Raw genomic sequence first — 25744 nt, 5'->3', positions numbered from 1 at the left:
CCATTACCACTCAAATATTTAGACAGTGGCCCCAGGAACCACATGAGCAAAAACAGATATATTCAATATTTAAAAATCTGTATTAGATGAGCATCAAAATAATAATAGTCACAATATACAAGCCAAGGAATAAAATAAGTACACAAGTCCAGGGCACCTGGGTGACTCAGTCTGTTGGGCGCCCGACTTTGGCTCAGGTCATGATCTCACAGTTCATGGGTTCGAGCCCCAGGTCATGCTCTGTGCTGCCAGCTTAGAGCCTGGAGCCTACTGCAAATCTGTGTCTCCCTCTCTCTCTGCCCCTCTCCCACTCATGCTCCATCTGTCTCTCTCAAAAATAAATACTGAAAAATTAAAAAAAAAAAAAAAAGAACACAAGTCCATTCCTAAATAAACAGACATATAAAATAAAGAACAAAGAAAGCTCTATAAGTAGAATACTTATCAATAAATTTAGATTGGAAAACAAAACATACTCATTTTGTAACCCTTATATTAATAATTGATTCGGCTAAGAATCATCAATGGAAACTAAAACTAATTCCTTTTTTTTTTATTTTTTTTTTTAATGTTTTATTTATTTCTAGGAGAGAGAGACAGCGTGAGCAGGGGAGGGTCAGAGAGAGAGGGAGTCACAGACTGAAACAGGCTCCAGGCTCTGAGCTGGCAGTCAGCACAGAGCCCGACGCGGGGCTCGAACCCACGAACCGCAAGATCACCTAAGCAAAAGTCGGACGCTTAACCAACTGAGCCACCCAGGCGCCCCAACTAAAACTAATTCCAATGGTTAGGTTGAAAGTCTCTCTACAAAATCACTTGTAAAGGGACAAAGAATAAGTTAACAGTGGAGAACTCGGCAATTTCCACTTTAATCAAGTGATCTAGGTAACATTATCTATGATGGAACAAACTGTCATCAAGTATCTTTTGAAGTGACAGTGAGAATTTTCTTGTATTTTCTCCAAAAATTTATAAACCCAATCTCATCATTACCAAAACACCAAACAACCCCAAACAGGGAATATACTGCAAAATAACAGGTTTATACTCTTCAAAAATGCAATACATGATCCTCAACTGGATTCTAAGCAGAAGGGGGGGGGGGACGGACTGCTACAAAAGACATTACTAGGACAATTAGTAAACTTCAACAGCTAATAGCATCAATGTTAAATTTCTGGGTCTTAACAACTATTCTAAGTTCATGTAAAAGTATATCCTTGTTCTTAGGAAATATACACACTGAAGTTTTAGAGATTCTGCTCCTGTCAAATGTTTTATAAAAAAAAGTGTGTGAGGGTAGGTAAGGAAGGAGAAATAAGGAGAGACGGGGGGAGGAAGGTAGACAGATGAAGAGATGGATAATGGATAAATATAGGACAAAGGTAGTAAAAAGGTAACTGGTGAATCTGAGTAAGGATATATGGAATTTATACATTCATGTGTGAGAGAGAAAACATATGGGGGCTTTTCATCTTCTCTGCAAGTTGAAATTACTTCAAAACTAAGTTTTAAGGGGCACCCGGGTGGCTTAGTCGGTTAAGCGTCTGACTTCCACTTAGGCCATGATCTCGCGGTTCGTGGGTTCGAGCCCCGCGTCGGGCTCTGTGCTGACTGCCAGCTCAGAGCCTGGAGCCTGTTTCAGAGTCTGTGACTCCCTCTCCCTCTGACCCTCCCCTGCTCACGCTGTCTCTCTCTCTCTCCCCTAGAAATAAATTAAAAAATATATTAAAAAATAAAAAAATTAAAAAAACTTAAAAAAACTAAGTTTTAAAACTCTGCATTTTAGAAAAAAACACCATAGGGGCACCTGGATGGCTCAGTCGGCTAAGCGTCCAACTTCGGCTCAGGTCACGATCTCATGGTTCGTGGGTTAGAGCCCCACGTCGGGCTCTGTGCTGACAGCTAGCTCAGAGCCTGGAGCCTGCTTTGGATTCTGTGTCTCCCTCTCTCTCTGACCCTCCCCTGATCACGCTGTCTCTCTCTCAGAAATAAATTTTTTTAAAAAGTTAGAAAAAGCATCATAAAAAGTCAAGGAAAAAAAGTCAAAATGAGAGAAATATTTAAACTCCTATCACAGCAAGGAAATGTTTTTCCTATTTTTAAGCAGGTTAACAAGATTTCCAACCTAAAAATACAAAAATAATACAAGAAAAATGGTAATGAAAATATACAGAAGCATATTTACATTGTATTTACATGTGTTTACATTTATATTGTGTATATTCTACATGTATATATGTAGAAATGTATGGTAATATCAATACACAGAAGCTTCCAGATGGTAGAACAAACGTTTATGATAAATGACAAGCTAGACCAAAATATCTGTTACATACAGCAAACATGTATATTTAATATTAAGCTTGGTATTTTTTTTTTTATGAGAGACAGAGAGAGAACACAAGTGAGCAAGGGGCTGAGAGAGAGAGAAAAGCGAAAGAAGGCTTGAGTTTCACCCGACATGGGACTCAAACTCACAAACTGAGATCATGACCTGAGCCACAGTCAGATGCTCAATGACTGAGCCCAATATTAAGGTTTTTATAAATCAGAAAGAAAAAATCCATGGATGCCTGCAGTTGGCTAAGTGCCCGACTCTTGATTTCAGCTCAAGTCATGCCCCTCCCCCATTCATGCAAGCTCTATCTCTAAATAAATCAAAAATAGACAGAGAGAAAGACAGAGACAGAGAAAGAGAGAGATAGATGGCCTGGGTGGCTCAGTCAGTTAAGCACGTGACTTCAGCTCAGGTCACGATCTCATGGTTGGTAGGTTCGAACCCTGCATTGGGCCCTGTGCTGACAGTTCAGAGCCTGGAGCCTACTTCAGAATCTGTATCTCTTGCCCTCCCCCTCCCCCTGCTCTCTCTCTCTCAAAAATAACCATTTAAATAAATAAATAAATAAATAAATAAATTGTAAGCTTATACATAGGTTCTGATCTAGTAACATAGCTTTTAGGATTTATATTAGCTTCCAAAAGCAGTTTATAGAAATATGTTAATTAATTACACTGTTATTTATATTGGGGATAACCGTACAAAAAAGATCAAGAAAGAACTATTAAATATAATAAACTATCACATAGGAATATATAACCATTAAAAAGTAATACATTTTTATTAATGTGAAACAATGTCCAATATAGAAGTGAAGAAGTAAGTTACATCTAAGTGCAAAATGATTCCATTTATTTCTTCACTTTGTACATGTTAAGAAACCAAACAGGTGCTAAAAAACAGTGGTTTTCTATAGATGTTAAAGTTCTACTATCTTCTTCTTGAAGCTTTTCAGTATTAAAATTCTTTAATAGTACCAAGTATTACATTTATAACATGTGACAGAGTGGAAGAGCAAGCCACTACTAGGAATTCAGAAAAAACTTTGTTGGCTATGAAGTTCCAAAGTCTGTTATAGTCAGGCAAATTTGTGCTATACTAAGCCCTTCCTTTCCCTATTCTCCATCCCTTTTCTTTATTCAGATTTCATCCTAAAGAATTAAATATTTTTCGAAAAAACAGTACACATTCTAAAAAATTACTCACCAAGATGATTTTATCCATTTTAAAAACATTTTTTATTTTTATTCATTTTTTAAAATGTTTATTTATTTTTGAGAGAGAGAAAAAGAGAGAGGGAGGACCTGGCTTTCAATTTTGGCTAAGGTCATGATCTCACAATTTGTAACATCGAAACCCAAGTGGGGCTGCTTAAAAATAACCGTGTGGAGAGCCTGCTTGGGATTCTCTCTCTCTCTGCCCTTCCCCTGCTTGCTCTCTCATAATAAATAAACTTTAAAAAAATAAAATAAGGGGTGTCTTGGTGGATCAGTTGATGAAGCTTCCAACTTCAGCTCAGGTCATGCATGATTTCACAGTTCATGGGTTCCAGCCCTGCACTGGGTTCTATGCTGACAGCTCAGAGTATGGAGCCTGCTTTGGATTTTGTGTCTCCCTTTCTCTGCCCCTCACTCACACACTCGGTCTCAAATAAATAAATAAATAGTAAATATATAAATAAATAAAATGAGGGCAACAGCAATAATTCAGAGAATTATTTTAAGAATTAAAATAGATAATGCAATAAAATATGTAGGTAATGTGCAAGGCACAAAATAGCATTATTAAAGCCTTTGCTAATCATGATTATTTCTGATTCTTACCTTCACCTTGTTCATTATACAACAAACACTAAAACATTCAATATAAAAAACTTTTTTCTAATGTTTATTTTTGAGAGAGAGACACCGCACGAGCAGGGGAGGGTCAGAGAGAGAGGGAGACACAGAATCTTAAGCAGGCTCCAGGCTCTGTCTGAGCTGTCAGCACAGAGCTCGATGTGGGGCTTCAGCCTACCAAGCCACAAGATCATGACCTGAGCCAAAGTTGGACTCTCAAGTGATTGAGCCACCCAGGCATCCCAATATGAAAAACTTTTGAAACCAACTGCTTATACATTTAATTTCTAGTAGTCCAGGCCCACCAGTCTACAGAAATAGTTCTAAAAATATTTCAGGTGTGCCTGGGTGTCTCAGTTGGTTAAGCATCTGACTTTTTTTTTTTAATGTTTGTTTATTTTTGAGAGAGAAAGAGAATACAAGCCAAAACAGGTGAAGGGCTGAGAGGAGACAGATTCCAAAGAGGGCTCCACGCTGACAGCAGGGAGCCTGATGTGGAGGGTGTGGGGCTCAAACTCATAAACTGAGATCAAGGTATCCAATTCTGGATTGCAGCTCAGGTCATGATCTCATGATTTGTGAGATCAAGCCCCATGTCAAGCTCTGCACTGACAGGGTGGAGCCTGCTTGGAATTCTCTCTCTCAAAACTAATAACTAAACTTCAAAAAAAAATTTTTTTTGTAAGAAGCACTTGGGTGGCTCAGTCAGTTAGGTATCCAACTTCGCTAGGGTCATGATTTCGCAGTTGGTAGGTTCAGGCTCCACGCAGGGCTCTGTACTGACAGCTCAGAGCCTAAAGCCTACTTCGGATTCTGCCCCTCCCCTGCTTGTGCACTCTCTCTCTCTCCCACTCTCCCAAAATAAACTTAAAAAAATGTTTTAATATTTCAAATTCCCACAATAAAGTATATCACCTATATACATGAAACATATTACTCTCCCTAAATAGTCCACTCATTCTTTTATGCTTCCTTTTCTTTCTCCCAAAGGCACTTACTTCTGTAAGTAAATAGTGGTGATGGTTGCAGAACACTATATGAATACACTTTAAAAAAAACTATTAAACTTGGTAAACTTTATAGTATGGAAGTTTATTTAAATATATACCTGAAATGATCTCCCTATAACCATAAAACTCAGCTTTTCTGTAAGAGCTTCCTCATCTTCACATACTAAGGGTAGGCAAAAATTTTTTAAACAATACAAAAAGCACTAACTAGGGGCGCCTGGGTGGCTCAGTCACTTGGCGTCCAACTTCGGCTCAGGTCATGATCTCACAGCTCATGGGTTCAAGCCCCGCGTCGGGCTCTGTGCTGACAACTCAGAGCCTGGAGCCTGCTTCAGAGTCTGTATCTCCCTCTCTCTCTGTCTCTCAGAAATAAAACATTAAAAAAAAATTTTTTTTTTAATCAAAAAGCACTAACTACAAAAAAAGTTCATAAATTAGACTTCAACTGAAATTAACAACTATTTTTCAAAAGATCCCATTAGGAAACCAAACACAGACTGGAAGAAGGTATTCGTATATATCTGACAAAGAACTTATATTCAAACTATGTTAAAAATTTGTATAATAGGGGCGCCTGGGTGGCTCAGTCGGGTAAGCCATCCAACTTTGGCTCAGGTCATGATCCCATGGTTTATGGGTTCAAATAGATACTTCCCCAAAATAGGAAAGTCAAATAGCCATAAGCACATGAAAATGTGCTCAACAGCAATATTCATTAGGGAAATAAAAATCAAAGCCAAAGTGAAATACCATTTACATATCCACCAGAATGGCCAGAATTAAAAGAATGATAATATATGAGAGAAAGCAACTAAAAACTCTAAGTCACTGCTGGTGGAAATGTAAATGATATGATCAATTTGGAGAAGAGTTTGTTATTTCCAAAGCTTGAAATGCCCTATTCTGGGGTGCCTGTGTGGCTCAGTCACTTGAGCATCCTTTTCCTGATTTCAGCTTAGGTCATGATCTTGTGGTTCATGGGATCAAGCCTTGTGTTGGGCTCCTCACTGGCAGTGTAGTGCCTGCTTGGGATTCCTCATTTCCCTCTGTCTCTTAAAAATAAATAACCATTTAAAATGAAAAATAAATAAAGTGCTATGGCCAGAACTAAACCAGGATGGCAGAAATCACAATATGGCCTAGGGGGAAGAACAAAGGACAGGAGAATAGATTGAAAAGAACGTTAAGAAATTCTATTTTACTGAAAATATCACAGGTGCATACACACATATGAAACAAATCTTTAAACTATTGAATACTTAAGTGTACTTTAAACACTTTATTATACATTATAATTAAAAAGCATTTTTTGGAAGAAAAAGAAAGACTCACCTGAAACATCATCACCTCCTCCTGACCTTCTTTCTACAGCTGAGTCCCACTTACCTTTTACTACTCCTTCCCAATCCCTATTATAGTATATTTAATTCATGCCTAATCTACGTTTACATAGAACCTTTCATAGGTCACTATTAAAGCACATAAAACAGTTCATTACTTGAATCTATTTAGATCTTAGTCACCTCGCTTCTAAAGTGCCCTGCACATTGCCATGTACTATAGATATCAAAAAAATGCTTTCTGGATTTAAATGATTCCTATGAATTATAAACAATGCCTCACTAATCATACCCCTTAACTTTTGTCTTTTTTTTTTTCAATTTCTTTTTTATTTTTTTTAAACATTATTTATTTTGAGGGAGAGAAAGACAGAGGAGGGGAGGGGCAGAGAGAGAGAGACAGACAGACAGACAGACAGACAGACAGACAGACAGAACCTGACGCAGATCCAGGCTCTGAGCTGTCAGCACAGAGCCCGATGTGGGGCTTGAACTCACAAACTGCAAGATCATGACCTGAGCCGAAGTTGGACATTTAACCAACTGAGCTACCCAGGTGCCCCAACTTTTATCTTTTAAGGACAACTTCATTCCCTCTCTCCAATGAGAATCTTGTAAAAGGAGAATCAGGGAGAAAAATGCATTTGACAGGCTTTGAAATTAATCTGCACATCATAATCAACTAGGAGGATTACTGACTAAAGAAAAACATATGGGGGCGCCTGGGTGGCTCAGTCGGTTAAGCATCCGACTTTGGCTCAGGTCATGATCTCACGGTTCGTGGGTTCGAGCGCCGCGTTGGGCTCTGTGCTGACAGCCAGTTCAGAGCCTGGAGCCTGCTCCAGATTCTGTATCTCCCTCTCTCTCTCTGACCATCCCCTGCTCATGCAGTCTCTCTCACTCTCTCAGAAATAAATAAAACATTAAAAAATTTAAAAAAAAAAAAGAAAAGAAAAACATATGGAGATACACACAGGGAGAAAGTACATGATTCTTTTGCTTTAACAACAATAATCTCTTATGTTTATTGGATACATACTGTATGGCTCTATGAGGTAACTATTCTTACCAGCTACATCTTAGGTAAGAAGTTTTAAACTGTCCCAGGTCATACACGTCCAGAACAGACCAGGGCCATGATCTATAGTATGACCACAGGAAAGACTAGTATGTTAAAGTTATAAAACTCACATGCCAACAAAAAGCTCAATGAGACATTTATTTAAAAAGAATAAAAGAGGGGCTCTTGGCCGCCTCAGTCAGTAGAGCATAGGACTCTTGACCTCAGTGTCATGAGTTCAAGCCCCATGCTGGGCAGAGAGCTTGCTTAATACAAATAAATAAAATTTTAAAAATAAATAAAACTAAAAAGAAAGAAAAATAAACCCAAATACTTAAACATAAGAAAAGATGCCCAGGGGCACCAGGGTGGCTCAGTCGGTTAAGCGTCTGACTTTCGCTCAGGTCATGATCTCACAGCTTATGGGTTCAAGGGCCCCATCGGGCTCTGTGCTGACAGCTCAGAGCCTGGAGCCTGCTTTGGATTCTGTGTCTCCCTCTCTCTCTGCCCTTACCCTGCTCATGCTCTTTCTCTCAAAAATAAATAAACATAAAAAAATTAAAAAAAAAAAAAAAAAAGATGCCCAAACTTCCTCATAATGAAAGAGACACAAATTAAAACTACATTAGGATGGGCAAGAAAAAAAACTACACTAGGATGCAATTTCTCATCAGACCAGCAAAATTCAAAAGTTAGAGAACACGTCCTTAGCATAGCTACTGAGAAGGCAGACGTTCTAACGATGATGAGGACACAAACCCTAAGGAGGGCAATTTGGCAAGATTTATCAAAATCACCAATGCTTATATAGCCTTTGATCCACCATTCATGTCATTTTGGGGAATTCTTCCTACATATATAATTATACATGTACAAAATGACACATATGATACAAGATTTATCACTGCAGCACTATTTATAATAGCCAAAGACTAGAAATAACCCAGTTTGGTTAAATAAACAGAAAGAATATTCTCTTAAGAACAAATATAGAAAGATCTCTAGAATACAGTAAGCTTAAAAAGCAACGTTTACATACATGCAACAAAGATGTTAACAGTGGGGGAAACCTGGCGTAGGGTAAAAGGGAACTTTATAATCTTTATAAAACTATTGTAAATCTAAAACTGCTCTAAAATAGGGGCGCCTGGGTGGCTCAGTCGGTTAAGTGTCCAACTTCGGCTCAGGTCATGATCTCACGGTTCGTGGGTTCAAGCCCCACACTGGGCTCTGTGATGACAGCTAGCTCAGAGCCTGGAGCCTGTATCAGATTCTGTATCTCCCTCTCTGTCACCCTCCCCTGCTCACACTGTCTGTCTCTGTCTCTCTCTCAGAAATAAACCATTTAAAAGATTTTTAATAAAAAAATAAAAATAAATAAAACTGCTCTATAATAAAAACCTCATTAAAAAAAATAAGGTACACGGAGCACCTGACTGCCACAGTCTGTAGAACATGCGACTTGTGACCTCACAGTTTTGAGTACCACGCTGGGTATAGAGATGACTTAAAAATAAAATCATTAAAAAAGACAAAAAAAACAAAAGAGATGCTTGGGTAGCTCAGTCGGTTAAGTATCCAACTTAATTTCAGCTCATGTCATGATCTCACAATTCGTGAGTTTGAGCCCTGCATACAACTCTACACTGACAGTGCAGAGACTGCTTGGGAATCTCTCTCTGATCCTCCCCGGCTTGTATACGTGCATGTGTGCATACATAAGCTCTCCCCCCCATAAATAAATAAATAAATAACTACATAAGTAATATTTTAAATAAAGAATTACTTAAAGTGCAGACAGTATATAATTTACTGGATTTTGTGTAAGAAAAAAGAATGAAACTACATATATTGGTTCACAAAAAAATACTAGAGGAATTCACTAGAAACTAGTAATAGTGGTTACATATTTGAGGAAGAGAGAATACGGAAAGAAAAAAGGGAGCAGGATTTTTCAATGTAAAATTACTTCCTTAAAAATTTTTTTTAACTTGGGGTGCCTGGGTAGCTCAGTCAGTTGAGTGTCCAACTTCAGCTCAGGTCAAGATCTCATGATTCGTGAGTTCCAGCCCCGTGTCAGCCTCTGTGCTGACAGCTCAGAGCCGGGAGCCTGCTATGGATTCTGTATCTCCTTCTCTCTCTGCCCCCTCCGCCTGCACAATTTTAAAAACATGCATTCAAACAGGTCTGCCCATTAGCTACGCTCAATCCACCCTCCACAGTGACTTTTTTCTGTTCTCCAAATTTTAAAAATTTGATTAAATTATCTTTACCTCCACTGATTTTTAAAATTCCATGTATCTACAGGAACATTTTTAAACACTGCTAGATGGGCAAAAGTATGCGCATTAAGAAATACATCAACTAAAAGTTAAACACAACTCACATGTACTTACTTACCTTAAAAGGTTTGTCTCCACTATGTGTCAGCATATGCCTCTGTAACCAACTCTGACTGGTTGACGGAGTGTTATATACTTTACAACCTTTCCATAAGCAAACAAATACCTGTTAAAAGAAGAGCCATAATAATTTTCATCACTTATTTCAACAGTTTTATTCTTTGTAAGTTTAAATAAACATGTTGCAAGACTTTAACTGACAAAAAGAGCCATTAATGTATGAGTCAATCAAAATGCTTAATGTTTAAGTTAAACTTCTGAACTACCAGTATAAAAGGTACAGTGTTAACTCTTTCCTCTTAAGGCTGCTGTCCAATTCCCTCAATGGGGACTGACAAACCAATCCCTAAGTGTCACTCAAAAGGAAATATACAAAATATCAACAATATACCCTTGGAACCAGAGCTACAGACCATTATTTTTATATTTACTACATGAGGGAACAAGCATGTATTATTTATAGCAGAAAAATATAAAGGTATAAAGTAAAAATGAAAATAAGATAATCAAATATTAATTTCTGAAGATGAATGTCAAAAAATGAGTAAAGCAATTAAATTACCAAATTAACTTTTCCTGCTCTTGACTCCATATTCTCACATGTATAATTTATTTTTATAGTGTTCTAGTCATTAAAAACCATTTCCCATTATCTTGATTACGAAGCAAAATCTAATACAAAATGTTAAATTAATACAGTTGTAAAAGCAGTGGGCATAAGCTGCTTAACATCATGACAGATCCACATTCTTGGATTCAGGTAATTGAGTAGGACTGGGTTTGAAAAATACCAATCTAACAACTAACAATCTAATCTTCATAAATTTCTTACTAGTGACATATCAAGTTTCTGACTTCCTTTCCATCAAACTGAACGTTTAAAATTGTTTACCAACATCAGTAAATGAAGTATGAATCTACTCTAGTTATAACCTTCAAAGAACCATTTATATATAGGCTCTATTCTTTTTTAAGGGAAGAGCAATTATAAACAGAGCCATACTCTTAAGACTAACATACTACATGTAGAACAGAATGAAGATACACGCAGAAATGAAGCATCAATCATTAAACAGTTTAAAATAAACTTTCTTAAAGCCTAAAAAAACTCAACAGCCTAAAATGACTGAATTTTTACTCAAAACCAAAGCCATTTTATATCAGATAGGTCTAACAAGGCAATACTCCTATTGCTGTTTGATATGACTGTTTACAGAGTTCTCACATATCCTGATTCCACCAAAGACTGGTGGAATTTCTTTTAATTAAACAGACATAGAAATCAAATCATTTCCTCCCTGACCCTAGGGTATGTTTATAAAATGATTCTGGAAGTTCTCAGAATTAAAAGCTACTTTTTAAAATGAATCCCCCAAAAAAAGGAAAAAGTGGGGCGCCCGGGTGGCTTAGTCGGTTAAGCGTCCGACTTTCGCTCAGGTCATAATTATACGGTTCGTGGGTTCGAGCCCCGTGTTGGGCTCTGTGCTGAATGCCAGCTCAGAGCCTGGAGCCTGTTTCAGAGTCTGTGACTCTCTCTCTCTCTGACCCTCCCCTGCTCACGCTGTCTCTCTCTCTCTCCTAGAAATAAATAAAACATTAAAAAAAAATTTTTTTTTAAAAAAAGGAAAAAGTGTTTTTTAAACTACATTAATTATACTGTAGAAATTAATTCAATAATGTTTAATAATCACATACAGATGATCAGTAATGCTATCTATCAACTTCCTGACAACTTTGAGTCTTAAATATTCAAGCAATAAACAGGAATCAGAGATTGGTTTAAAACTCTCTCACAAGCCATGTCACATAAAGAGAATGCCTTTAAGCAAGTAACTGGAAACAAAACTAACATCATTTATGTAATAATTTTTATAACAGTGAAGAATACTGTTGTCTTAACTCTCAAGTAACCTCTGTGCTGAGTTACTCTCAAACAAACAATAAGATAAATATTCAAACACTGCCCCTAACATTAGCCAACCATTACATTTGAAAGAAACAATAATCTCTGACTTGCAGGGTTATTTCCTAGGAATAAACATAAATATGGAGACAATGGCAGACTGTAATTCCACCAGTTAATAGCTGTCATGATGAGTAGTTATGATCTAGACTCTAGATGGAATAATGTCTAGTAACACTATTAGGGCAACACCTTCAGGTTCAAAGAAAAACCATAACCTTTAACCTAATGAATTTTATAGAAAATGAAGTGTAAAAAGACCTAAGCTAACTATATTTAGCTATATTGGGGTGAATTATTTGGAAAATAATTCCTGGGGGTTGGAGGGAGGGGGAGAGAAAGCACAAAACTTGCACAAGGACAAAACAGGCACTAAAACTCCACAAGGATCCAGAAAAACCACAAAACTGTTTGTTAAAAGCAGAATTTCTTTCATTTATCTCGTAGGAGACCCTTTGATAAAAAGAGTTTGAAATCTGACAAAAGAGTCTTTCTTCAAACTTCAGAGTTTTTAGATGAACATTTGAAAAACATTCTCATAACTAATTTTTAGAAACTTTTTCATCGTAAAAATTATCCTTGAAAACCAAACACCATAGGAATCAAATCTAAAGGGAAAGAAATTATTCAAATATAAAATCTGCCGTGCTTCCTCTATACTGCCTTAAAACGAATTAAGATCTAAAAACAAACCAAAAAAAAATGAATGAAGATCTAGCTATATTAATCAGAATACTGAGGCACATAGGTACATAGTGTAGTCTCTCCTGATAGGCAGACTTATATTAGGTTATTAGCTGTAACAAAAAATAGCACAAAGTAAATGACCTGAATTCTATACAGAGCTTTCATTGCAGCTATGTAATCTTGGAAGAATCATTTCTTTAAGCCTCTATTTCCTTTTTCATCAAATAGACACTATGAGCACACATTTGCTAACTCCAAAATACAATGAAAATGCAAGATGATATATATACACTCTAAGAAGAACTATTTAACAGAAAAATTGAGCTTCTATTAGACACTGGAGGTCCCTTTTCAAAATAACTGCCAACAAATAAATTTTTCCGCTAGGCTGTCTTAAAGGAAGGAAGGAAGGAAGGAAGGAAGTAAAAGAAAGGAAAGAAGGAAAGAAGGAAAGAAGGAAAGAAGGAAAGAAAGAAAGAAAGAAAGAAAGAAGGAAAGAAGGAAAGAAAAAGACAGACAGACAACACAGTTATTAAAAGAATATTTGTAGAGGTGGATGGATGGCTTGGTCAGTTAAGCAATCAACTCTTGATTTCACCTCAGGGAGCCCCACATCAAGTTCCATGCTGGGCATGTAGTCTGCTTCAGATTTTCTCGCGCGCTCTCTCTCGCTCTCTCGCTCTCTCCCTCTCTCTCTCACACACACACAACCTCCCCCATCCCTCCCTGACTTATGCTCTCCCTCTCTCTCTCAAAAAAAAAAAAAAAAAGAAATAAGAGTATTTTTGCATTACCAAAGATTCTTCAAATTTATGATAACCTAACTAAAGACAGAGAGGTCTAAAAATTTCGATTTTATAGGTTTGGGCTTTCTGTTGAGAAATCATTTAGAAATCCTTACTCATTTGGGGCACCCAGGTGACTCTGTTGGTTAAGCGTCCAACTTCAGCTCAGGTCATGATCTCGCAGTTCATGAGTTCAAGCCCCGCAAGGGCTCTGTGCTGACTGCTCAGAGCCTGGAGCCTGCTTCAGATTCTCTGTCTCCCTCTCTCTCTCTGCCCACCACCCCCCCCAACCAAAAATAAAAGAACATTAAATTAAAAAAGAAGAAATCCTTACTCGTTCAAACTGTCAATTTAAGGCAACTCCTCCAAAATGCCCAAAATGAAAAAGAGTGGTACAAACCTGGGAGCCAAGGGTAGTGTTAAATGTCCTTCACTTTCATCAATTTCTTTGACCAACTGTAGCAGTCTATTTTTCTGAATGTATTCAAGGCCTACACCTTTGACAGCTTGTGTGACAGTATAAAGATACATGCACTTATACTTATCTAGTCACTAACATTTCACACTAAACTGTGCAAATGATCCATCAAAATTTTCTGTAAGTAAACTATAAAATCTACTGCAAAAGAATACAATGTAACTTTGACAGAATTTAAGTATGCATAAGGAAAATTCAGTTAGTAGTTAGGGAAATTAAAACCAGCCAAATATATTCTAAATAGAGCCAGAAGGTAATGTAATTTACATGCAGGATTGGGAGAAGGGGCTGGTTTTACTAAGTAATTAGATTCCTTTTGCAGTAAAATGATACAAAAAGATTTTATAATAAAGCAAGAGATACACCATCTAAACTCAGGAACGGACTAGAGGACTTCATGGATCCCTTAAACTTTAATATTTCTCTTTTTTTAATGTTTTATTTTATTTTGGGGGGTAGAGGGGCAGAGACAGAGAGGGAAACACAGAATCTGAAGAGGGTCCAGGATCCGAGCTGTCAGCACAGAACCCAACATGAGGCTGGAACCCATGAATTGTGAAGTCATGACCTGGGTCAGTCAGATGCTTAACCGACTGAGCCACCCAGGCACCCCAAGCTTTAATATTTCTTAGAAAAAAACCAAGCTCACTCTTTTACAAAATGTGAACAGAAGAGAAATAAAACTATTTTTTACATGTATTTTACCTCTCATCAGTTTGCTCTTCCAAGATTTAAAATGACAGCTATCAATTCGTATCCTATTATTTTCAGCCACATTAAATCAACATTTTCAATTTTCTTTGTTAAAACATACTTAACAAAACAGGCAACAGAAATATTTAATATAGCACTCAAATTATAAGAATTAAACATTTTTCCTTTATTATAAAAGCTATGACCAATTTCATGTTGTGTTTAGGAGATATTAGATAGGCAATCAAAACCAAAGTGGCCTCCTAAGATGGACTTCAATTCCTAGTCGCATTCTAATTTAACCTTAAGAGTCTACTAATGTCATTTTATGTAACATATAAAGGTAACTGACCTTATTCAAGTCTTTGAATAATACCTTATCATCCCTTCTCCCAAATCTCCCTTGGGCCCTCTCCCCTCAAACACACCAAAGGACATACACAAAACTGAACTTAATAAAATGACACATATAAAATAACTCGTGCATCAAGAAACACAAACAGATTTCTTCCTGGCAAATCTGTTTTTCTCAAGCAAGAAATAGCTAAGACAGAAAGAACACAACACTAATGGATGTTATTAAACCACAGAAATCCTAGAAGACAAAGTTCTCTGCTTACCAAGACTTCAGTGTATATGAAGAGGACACTGGGATTTGAAATTTCATTAGTAAAATACCTCACTCTAGTTTCCAAAGTCCAATCACGCATGGAAGTATGGACCCACGAACACAATTCTATTATACCTAACAAAAAAAGGTTAATAATATTTTTTGCTTCTTTTTAATATTTTAAATAGGAAAAAGTACTTTCACGAGTCTTCTTTAAAAGGTATATTCACTCACGCATGCTCTCAAAAATAAACATTTAAAAAAAAGAAAGAACATTGGGGCGCCTGGGTGGCTCAGTCGGTTAAGCATCTGACTTCACCTCAGGTCACAATCTTGCAGTTTTCTGAGTTTGAACCCTGCATCAGGCTCTGTGCTGACAGCTAGGACTCTAGAGCCTGCTTCGGATTCTGTCTCCCTCTCTCTCTGCTCCTCCTCCACTCGTGCTGTCTCTCTCTCTCTCAAAAATATTTTTTTTAAAAGGTACTTTTTAAAAATTAAAGAAAAAAGGTACACTCACAATTTGGTTGAAGTGGTTAGCTTAACTTTTGAAATACAAGAATTTACCCACTTTGATATATGAAAAAGTCAATGAAGACCCAAACTCTATTCTAATTTCAGCTTCCAAATATAATTACAGTCCATGTGACATGGAAATATAAAAAGCTTAGGGGAGGGGGAAGAAGTTCCTAGCTATTATATGATGGTTTTGTTTTCCCAGGGTGAAGATTAGACTGGGATGAGAAAAAGAACAGGAATTAATACAATATAGTATTCAGATCTTGGTAACATACTGCTCCAATAAAACTGTTATCTTTTAATAATTAGAAGCATAAAGTTCTCTAGAGTTACCAATTTTTTCCTCACTTGCTTCTGTTCCATTAAGACAGTCTAACACTTGAGGTAGAAAGAAGAAATCTAAACAAAAATTATGTTATGAAAATCAGCTTTTTTACACATATATGAGGTACCTAGAACAAAGTTACGAAGATAGAAAGTGGAACTGGGGTGCTGAGGAAAGGAAGGATTAGGGAGTTACTGTTGAATGGATACAGATTTCAGTTTGAGATATTGAAACAATTTTGTAGACACTGATGATGGTTGTACAACAGTGTGAATATACTCAACGCCAATGAACTGTACACTTAAAAACACTTAATTTTTTTAAAGTTCCCTTCAAAGGGGCCATAAAAAAAAAAAAATGTTCCAACCAACATCCACTCTATTTTAAACACAAAACCAGATCAAGATTTCCTATTATATAGTTGTACACAGTTTTCAAAATTTCATTCATACTTACATCGGTTTATAGACGAAAAGCTTAATCTATATACCAATGACTGATAAGTAAAAATAATTTGAGTGTATTTTCTCTATTTTCTAACCTATGTAGTTTAGCTACTAATGTCCTTCAAAAATCAGGCCTCCTTTCTGTGGTCAAAACCGCATTAAGCTTAAAATTAGCCAGAGAATGCTACTATTTGTAACAAAGTAATTTTATGAATAAGCATCTGAAAGATGACTGGATGGGGGGCGGGCGGGGGAGTTCATTTCAACAAGTTTATACTTATTGTAGAAATACCAAGACTTCATGCCTTGCTCTATGATATCAGTAAGGTAAATACAGCTGCAGTGACTACATGACAAATTCAGTCTGCGCCTCCATTTTTTCTGCAGATCTTTAAAAGAGCTGAAAACATTCGTCATAAGGCTGTGTACAAACTCCTCAATGTGTAAGATCTAAGGCTCAGAAATGTGAAATTCTCCCACACCTACTACAAGACACCCAGTAACCTGCTATACAGTTCATGATCCTATTATAGTTACTAAATCAAGTGACTAAAAAACACCATGCCATGGCTCAAAAAACTATTTTAGTGATATATACCAATGTCATCAAGCACTGGCTCACAAAAAAACCTCTATAATAACCAGGAAACCAACTTGATTAGGATAGTTCACACTAAAAATCTGATACATGTAAGAAGGGAAAATGACTATTACAAAAGTAACCTAACCACTGAGCTGGGTTGGGTTAGGTGATGAAAATACCATATGATGGGTATATTTCTGTAATACACTATCTGTTGTTTACCTAGACATCACAAAAATCAAATCTAGTAAGATAAATCTTTACTTATCAAATTTCAGTAATCAAAATATTGATGATACATTACAATATACTGTGACAATGGCAATTTCTTAAAAGATTTCAATGCACAAATACCACTGGTTAAAATCTAAGAGGTGCTTACGTGGTTGCATGTTTTTTAAAAAGATCAAAAATGCAATCTAACTATCAATGTAGTCTTGGAAATAGCTTAAACCAAAATGATCCTAACCATTTTAGTATCAGTATATCCCAACAATGATGGCAAGCTAATAGGAAATATGTGGCCTAAGATTATCTGTACTTAACAAGGTGACATTCATTTCTGAAAAATGTGCTAAGTGTGGTAACTACTTAAGACAAACCTAGAAAAATACTGAAAAAATTGTAGCTTTATAATATTTGATCCATTACACTTTGAACTTTGACTCACCTAATTTACTTAGCTCTTAAATCACTATCCAATAAAAACTGTATATACTGACACAATTAAATTTACTCCTAAAAAGGTACAGGTCAATACTCACTAACCAGAACTACCTATCTAAGCCAGCCCTGTTAAGACTTGGGAAAAGATGATCAATTCTCATTCACAAATAATGACTGCAAGCTGTCATTTAACAGAACTGTTTATACTAATCCTGGTACCAATAGTATCTCCAGTTAACTTCAGCATCAGGGATAACTTAGGACCACTCTAACAAAAGAAATCCTAAGCAGTGCCAACTCTAAATGTCCTCAACTCAAAACATCAGAAAATTGGAAAACACTATATTAATTTATAATATTCCCACTATATTGTAGAAAGTCTAACATTACCACTGTATTTTAGAAAACTGAATTTCTTCCGACTATATTTAAGAAAGTCTAATCTCTTCTCAGAGCAAATTAAAATCCAACACATAGTATGTTCATTTGATTCTATCAAGTTATGTGGGAAATAAATGAAAGAAAAAAATTGGAAAAATAAAGCCAGTGTAAAAACGATCCTAAATTACTTTGAAAGAAAAAAAAAACCTAACTAGCAATTATAAATTAATAAAACTAATGAAAACAGGGAGTGAAAAAAAGAAATGACAAAACCAACCCCTCCTCGCTGACCATCTACATGTATGGAACGGATGTGATCTGCCAGATCTGGACTAGAGTTGAAGCAAGCCTGGCACTGGTCCCAACAACAATTATAGGCAATATTTTTGCTTGAAGAAGTAGTGCTTCCTTGTCCATTCATCATTGCTGGTGTTGAACGCCCACTGGAAATTGTGCTGTCTACATCCATTATAGTACTGCTTATGCTACAAAAGAAGAAAAAAGGCTGTGTTATTCCTAGAAATTCACTAACATGAATATGATCTTATACTTAAGATTACTACTTGACATTCTGCTCCATACAAAGTATACTAACCATATTTTCTGTTAGAAAATAACACTGCTTTGAAATTATTTAGTTGGCAATAAAGTGCAAATCAAGGCAAAAAAAAAAATGCTGGTACTTCAAAACCAGGTATGGGATAATTTAAGAAACTTTTGGCAGACATGAACTCAATACTATAACCTACAGAAGCAAACCAGACACACACACACAAACATACATACAGCTCACCACAATTCGTACCTTCCAAAGCTCTAAGAAGCACAATAAAGTAACAGAGTACTAAGTTTCCAGCTATAAATAATTCAGAATCAAGAGTATCTTTACAGTTCTGCAAATCACTTGTTAATCAATAATCATTTCCTCTATTCACTAATCTGAGAATTACTCCTGTCATATCCTACTTCTCTCCATCTCAAAATAATTGGGAAATTGTGCAGTATTTTCCCTTCTAAGTAAATAAGCAGGAGAAAACTGGGTGCAAAAGAAGTTTCTGCGATTTTACCAAAGTCCAAATAAAATGTCTTTTCCTGGCCCTCAATTTTTTGCTAATCTCTAGCCACAAAAAAGGACTGAAAAAGCCAATCTCTTTTACCTTTTATTCACTAAACAAAGTGTAAAATATTAGTGATCCTTTTATTTACTAAGAAAATTACATACTAGCAGAAATAAAAGTAACAGAAGTAATTTTGAAAGCTCAAAATTTCTCATCTTAATAAACTGTAACACACTTTTGCCTTCCTTTCAAAAGCAATTCATTTAAGGGGACACCTGGCTGGCATAGTCAGTAAAGCATCTGACTCTTGATCTCGGGATGACAGGTTCAAGCCCCACACTGCATGTAGATATTACTTAAAAATAAAATCTTTTTTAAAAAACTGAAAGCAATTCATTAAAAAATTTTTTTCAATATCTTCCCAACAAAGAAACTACAGGGAAGTAACTTCAACCAGAGGGGTCAACAGTAAGAATGTCTGCACACTAAATTCATTGAAAGCTATTTATCTGCCTGCAATCTAAGTACGAATAAATTATGAAAATTATATTAACTTTTAAGGAGTCTGCTTCCCTACTCCCAAGTTTTTACTACAGAAAATTTCAAAGACACAGAAAAGTTATATAAGTCTGAACTTAATTTACATTTTGGGGACACCTGGCTGGCTCAGTCAGTAGAGCATGCCACTCTTGATCTCACAGTCGTGAGTTCGAGCAGTAAATAAATAAAATAGTTTTTAAAAATTATATCTTGTCCTATTCGCTATATGCAATTTGTTTTTCTCAATTATTTGCAAGTTGCAAACAGGATACTTCAACCGCAATCACTTCAGCGCATACCATCTAAAAATAAGAACATGCACCCATAATCACAACCTTATTTGCTCATACGTAAAAGTCAAAATAAATTTTAACTTATTAAAGTAAACTTAAAAATGGTTTGTGTCTGGGGTGCCTAGGTGGCTCAAACAGCGAAGTGTTTGACTCTCGATTTCAGTTCAGGTTGTGATCCCAGAGTTATGGGACTGAGCCCTCCATCAGGCTGCAAGCTGAGTGTGGAGCTTACTTGAGATTCTCCATCTCCCTCTGCCCCTCTCCTGCTCATGCTCTCTCTTGAAATAAACTTTAAGAAAGAAATGTGTGTGCCTAATATCCAATGCATCCATTTAAAAAAAAAAAAAGAAAGCTAGCAAAAATGTTTTTTAATAGGATGCTTCAGATAGGAAAAATGTCTCAGATTTCCCTTTAAAGAATATTCACATACTTAAATTCATCTATCTACCAGCCAATATACATTCTAAATTTAAACTTTAAAACTTCATTCTAAACTGTAATCTCTGGGCACCTGGACAGTTCAATCCATACAGCATCCGACTCTTTACCTCAGGGTTGTGAGTTTGAGCCCCATTTTGGGTGCATATATGTAAGAAAAATTTTTTTGTAATCTCTATTAAACTCTCAAATGCAAATCAGCTTGATCATCTGAATATTTATTCATACTTTTTTGCAGGAATAAATTTGAGTATGGCTTTTTTTCTATACAGAAACACGTATTTTTATCTGGGCCCTAGAAATTTCAAGTTTCATGAGGTCCTTAACCAAACAGTCACCTAATTTTCCTAGATTTCATAGATTTTAAAACATTTTAACTGTAAAGCTCATACTTTTATAAACCATACTAATTAACACCAAAGGCAAATAAAATATTAATACTTTTAAGTGGACAACCAACCATACTCAAATTATAAACAATCTTAGGAAAAGAGATAAATCTCCGTGCCCTACTGCAATGCAATCTGTAAGGCATAGCAAAGTGTAACACACGCATGCACACACACATGAGAGTAATGCTCCAATTTCCACATCCATACTTAGGTTGGGGAGGGAGACAGACATAGACATGGCTATTCTCTCAAGACAAAACTTCTTTTGAAGGATACACAAAACACCATCCATGCTTTTTTTTAGGAGGGGCAAACAGAGGGTCAGTAGGAGAGAAACTTTCACTATAAATACCATTTTGTATCATTTTTAACCACATACCTATACTGCTTTTATGGAAAAGTCCAAACTTAGTTGAAAATAAAACCAATTTTCCTTAAATTGAACAAAGAAAAGCCAAGAGACTCATAATAAATCCAACTAGCAACATATAGGCTATCTACATACTGCTTAATCTATTTTTGCTTACTAATTTTACTATAAAAGGGGTAACCCTGTACTACTTACAGGGTTGTAAGTTCAAACATCCATAAACACTATGCATGTAATCAGCCTATGTGCGATATCATTAAAACACAGTACTTCGTGTGATTACAGATCCTCATAAAAAGCCAGTAATACTGCTGATGTTAAAAGAACATGTACTGTGTCTATCACTGGCAACTGAGCTGCAAATGCAGAGGAGTGAAGAGGTGGTGAGGGACAGGTCCTATGCCCTAGAAGACTCAAGGGACCTTCACACGTGTGCAGCATACCAGAGCGCCTCCTGAAGCCTAGGAGGTCCAACTGGAGTCCTGCTGCATGGCCCCTCTTAGGCTCCCGCAGCTTCTAGGAAGTGTCCAAATCCTAAGCCTCCAGGCTCCCTTCTGGCCCTAGATCCACGCAGGAATCTGTGGTTTTCTCCACTCCTCAGACTGATAAAGGCAACAGTCCTGATGCAGGAGATCACCAGAGACAAGTCATAGTTAAGTTTTTATTTTGAAAGAACACTGAGCTAGATACAGATCCCAGATAAAAGTGTCCTTCCTCCTATAATTGTAAGATACCAAGATGATCTGAACTAGAAGAGGACATTCCACCTGATCCTGTAATGTTCCTAGGACCCTACATATTAACATTTTTCACTCATTTAGTTCTCCTTCCCAATGAACACCTACTGATTCTGTAAAATGTGAACAAAAGCAGCCTAGTATTTGGAAGAAAACCTAAGCCAGGAAAAAGCACTCCTATTATTCAGATAGTTACAATAATCTAAAGCAGTGCTTCTCAAGTTAATGTTATTAACGATCACCTGGGATCTTCTTAAGGGCAGATACCGATTTAGTAGATTTTGAGGTAGGACCTGAAATATTTTATTTTCTTTTGAGACATTACTTGTTGATGCTACTGCTACAACATTTTAAGTAGCAAGCCTCTAAAAGATCTTATGGTATTATTTCCCAAGTAACACTGATCAGACTATCTAATGAAGTGTGTCTAATACTGCAGAATGATATTAACTAAAGCATACACAAAAACACAAACACATACACACACACACACCCCCTGTGACAACAAATAATCCCTAAGTTTCCAAAAAAAAAAAAACAAAACCTACATATTGTTAGAAATTCAAATGCAATATTTAGGGAAGGACAGGAGGGATTTTCAACACAACAGCATTCCCTTTTCTCTCTCCCAGCACACCAGACATTTCTACTATACCATCTAGAGTAAACTTCATTGTTCTTATGAAAATTATTTCCTCTGGGAATTCAAGGACCAACTCATATGTATAAGAATAGACCCTTCTTTTGAGAACTCAAATTACTATTAAGCAAAACATCTGTGTGGCAGACATGACCACAGCCACAGGGCAGCCAAAGGACAGACTGCAAAATGACAAAATACAGGGAATAGAAGAAGCAATACATGGATGTTACATTATCAAAATGGAGGACAAGACCATGGTCTTAATGCAACAGAATAAGAAAAATTCACTTGCCCCATCTGCAAGTCAAATTTTCAAGACTAAGCAGCCAAAATAGAACAAGGAAAGTCCGTATGAATATTGACACATTATTTGTAAGATTCACAAACCCTACTTTGAATTTAAATTTACTTAAAATGTTATACTGTTCTTATTTTTATAAACTAATGTAAAGTTCTTGCAAAAAAAAAAATACTAATAAAATACCATTTTAATATGTGTCAGGCATTGGAATTCCACACAAAAACTCATTTGGGGAAAAAACTTCATCCACTACTCAATCTGTAAATTGTTTTTACACTGTTTATGTCCTCAACAACAGTCCTCAAAACTGTCAAACTACTAACTATGAAACAAATGATACTTTTAAATTAAAAAGTGAGAAAACAGGGGCGGCTGGCTGGCTCGGTCAGTAGAACATGTAACTCATAATCTCAGGGTCCTGGTGGTGTGGGATCTACTTTAAAAAAAGGCTGGGGAACCTAGGTGGCTCAGTCGATTAGGTGTCGACTTTGGCTCAGGTCATGATCTCACGGTTCGTGGGTTCGAGCCCCGCGTCAGGCTCTGTGCTGACAGCTAGCTCAGAGACTGGAGCCTGCTTCAGATTCTGTGTCTCCCTCTGTCTCTCTCACCCTCCCCTGCTCACACTCTCTCTCTCTCTCAGAAATAAATAAAACATTACAAAAATTTTTTAAGGTTAAAAAAGAAACAAAAAGTTAGAAAACATGGAGCTGTATTATATACAGATTAAGTGACATCAAGGATAAAAGGTATCATAAACTTAAACAACGTAGTAGGAAGGGGCACCTGGCTGGCTGAGGCAGTGGAGCCTGTGACTCTTGATCTGGGGATTATGAGTTCAAGCCCCACGCTAGGTATAGAGATTACGTTAAAAATAAAATATTAAAAAAAAAAGAATGTAGTAGGAAAAAAGGATGATCAAGGTATCTAACCACTTCTTTCAGGATCTGGAAGTTCGTGACTGAGGTTCCACGAAAGAACCTCCCTAATCTCTAAAGAAACAAGACTGTTTTATTTTTATTATCTGATGAAAACTATAATGATCTTCACAAAGTCTTAGGTTCATAGCTTCTATATGAATTATTATATTCTATAATTCTCATTTTTAAAGAATGGAATATGGTCCTCCACAGGGACTGAAAAAAGTGGCATGAGATAAAAGGAAACAAAAATTCCACAGGTTTATAAGTTACAGTTAACAAGGCCAAATCAAGCATTATAAACTTAGCTTAACTTTGTAGTTGGTAATAAGCTTTGTGGAAAAAAGGATGCTGTATAGAGTTTCAAAGTATTTATCAAATTGTAGGTAAACATATCCACACATCAGGGATTCCTAATTCAATCATAGCTCAGGGTAAATTGTTATTTGTCTAACAGGTGAGTGATATTCCTTTTATCTATGAAATTGCCACTTACTACTAGAATGATTATGTCTCTTCCATACTTATAATAAAAATTATTAAAAGCTAAAATTCAAGAGTGCCAAGCACTTAAGTCTTCTTTAAAAGTATGAAGTTACATACCTAATATTATATGAATATTATATTAATAAAACACAACTTTAAGAGTGAAATTCTACTATTCCTTACCTCCATTTGTTGTAACGGAAAATAATTTTGTGCCCTGCTCCTCATTCTAGGTACTGACAATGAGATCAAAAGCCAAAACTAAACCAGTTAAAAGAGACAGACACTTCAAGAGGTATCTGGCTCCCTGAGTCAGAGGAACGTGTCACTCTTGGTTTCAGAGTCGTGATTTCAAATTCCACATTGGGTGCAGAGATTACTTAAATAAAAAAATCAAACAAACAAACAAAAAAGACAGAAACAGGCAAGTCAAGAAAATTATGGAGGGGGCGCCTGGGTGGCTCAATCGGTTAGGTGTCTGACTTCGGCTCAGATCATCATCTCACAATTCGTGGGTTTGAGCCCCGCGTCGGGCTCTGTGCTGACAGCTAGCTCAGAGCCTGGAACCTGCTTCGGATTCTGTATCTCCCTCTCTCTGACCCTCCCCTGCTCATGCTGTCTTTTTCTCTCTCTCAGAAATAACTGAAACATTTAAGAGAAGAGAAGAGAAGAGAGGAGAAGAGAAGAGAAGGAAAAGAAAAAAGAAAGGAAAAGAAGAGAAAAGAAGAGAAAAGAAGAGAAAAGAAAAGAAAAGAAAAGAAAAGAAAAGAAAAGAAAAGAAAAGAAAAGAAAAAATTATGGGAGCACCTGAATGGCTCAGTCTTTTAAGCATCCGACTCTTGGTTTTGGATCAGGTCATAATCTCATGGTTCACGGGATCCAGCGCCACATCAGGCTCTGCCCTGCTTGGTATTCTTTCTCTCCCTCTCTACCCCTCTCCCCCTCACTCTCTCTCAAAATAAATAAACATTTTTTAAAAATTAAGAACTTCCTGCCTGTTACATTTTATGACTTTCTGTTAAGGAAAAAAGGGGATCACATAACTTACTATATTGAAATTTGTATCACAAAAATAAGGTAGTCTATTTAAATCTGACTTCCTATACTTAATCATAACTGCCAACACTTACCGAGTCTATTTCCCAAAGATAGCCATACCAAATAAAATTTCCACATCCTCTTCTTACAATATGGCATGGGGTGGGGATCAAGATTACCTCCCTTTGTTTTTTTTTTTTTTTAAATTTATGTTTTATTTATTTCTAGGAGAGAGAGAGACAGCATGAGCAGGGGAGGGTCAGAGAGAGAGGGAGTCACAGACTGAAACAGGCTCCAGGCTCTGAGCTGGCAGTCAGCACAGAGCCTGACGCGGGGCTCGAACCCACGAACCGCGAGATCATGACCTAAGCGAAAGTCGGACGCTTAACCGACTAAGCCACCCAGGC

At 36.5% G+C, this 25744-nt stretch overlaps 1 protein-coding gene across 1 annotated transcript in view; it reads right to left on the bottom strand.

Annotated features, from left to right (window-relative positions):
- Positions 1-25744, bottom strand: part of AEBP2 (AE binding protein 2) — a 74185-nt gene that overhangs the window by 28868 nt on the left and 19573 nt on the right. The window contains exons 2-3 of the mRNA XM_077778402.1: positions 18402-18609; positions 9990-10097 (exon numbers count right to left, since the gene is read on the bottom strand). Of these exons, the coding sequence (XP_077634528.1) occupies positions 9990-10097; positions 18402-18609 (316 nt within the window). The remainder of the gene's footprint in view (positions 1-9989; positions 10098-18401; positions 18610-25744) is intronic.

The sequence above is a fragment of the Crocuta crocuta genome, unplaced genomic scaffold, assembly GCF_008692635.1.
Source record: "Crocuta crocuta isolate KB4526 unplaced genomic scaffold, BGI_CrCroc_1.0 scaffold1173, whole genome shotgun sequence".
Lineage (NCBI taxonomy): Eukaryota > Metazoa > Chordata > Mammalia > Carnivora > Hyaenidae > Crocuta > Crocuta crocuta.
Note: the sequence above shows the minus strand (reverse complement) of the source record. Positions and strands in the feature narration are given on the sequence as shown.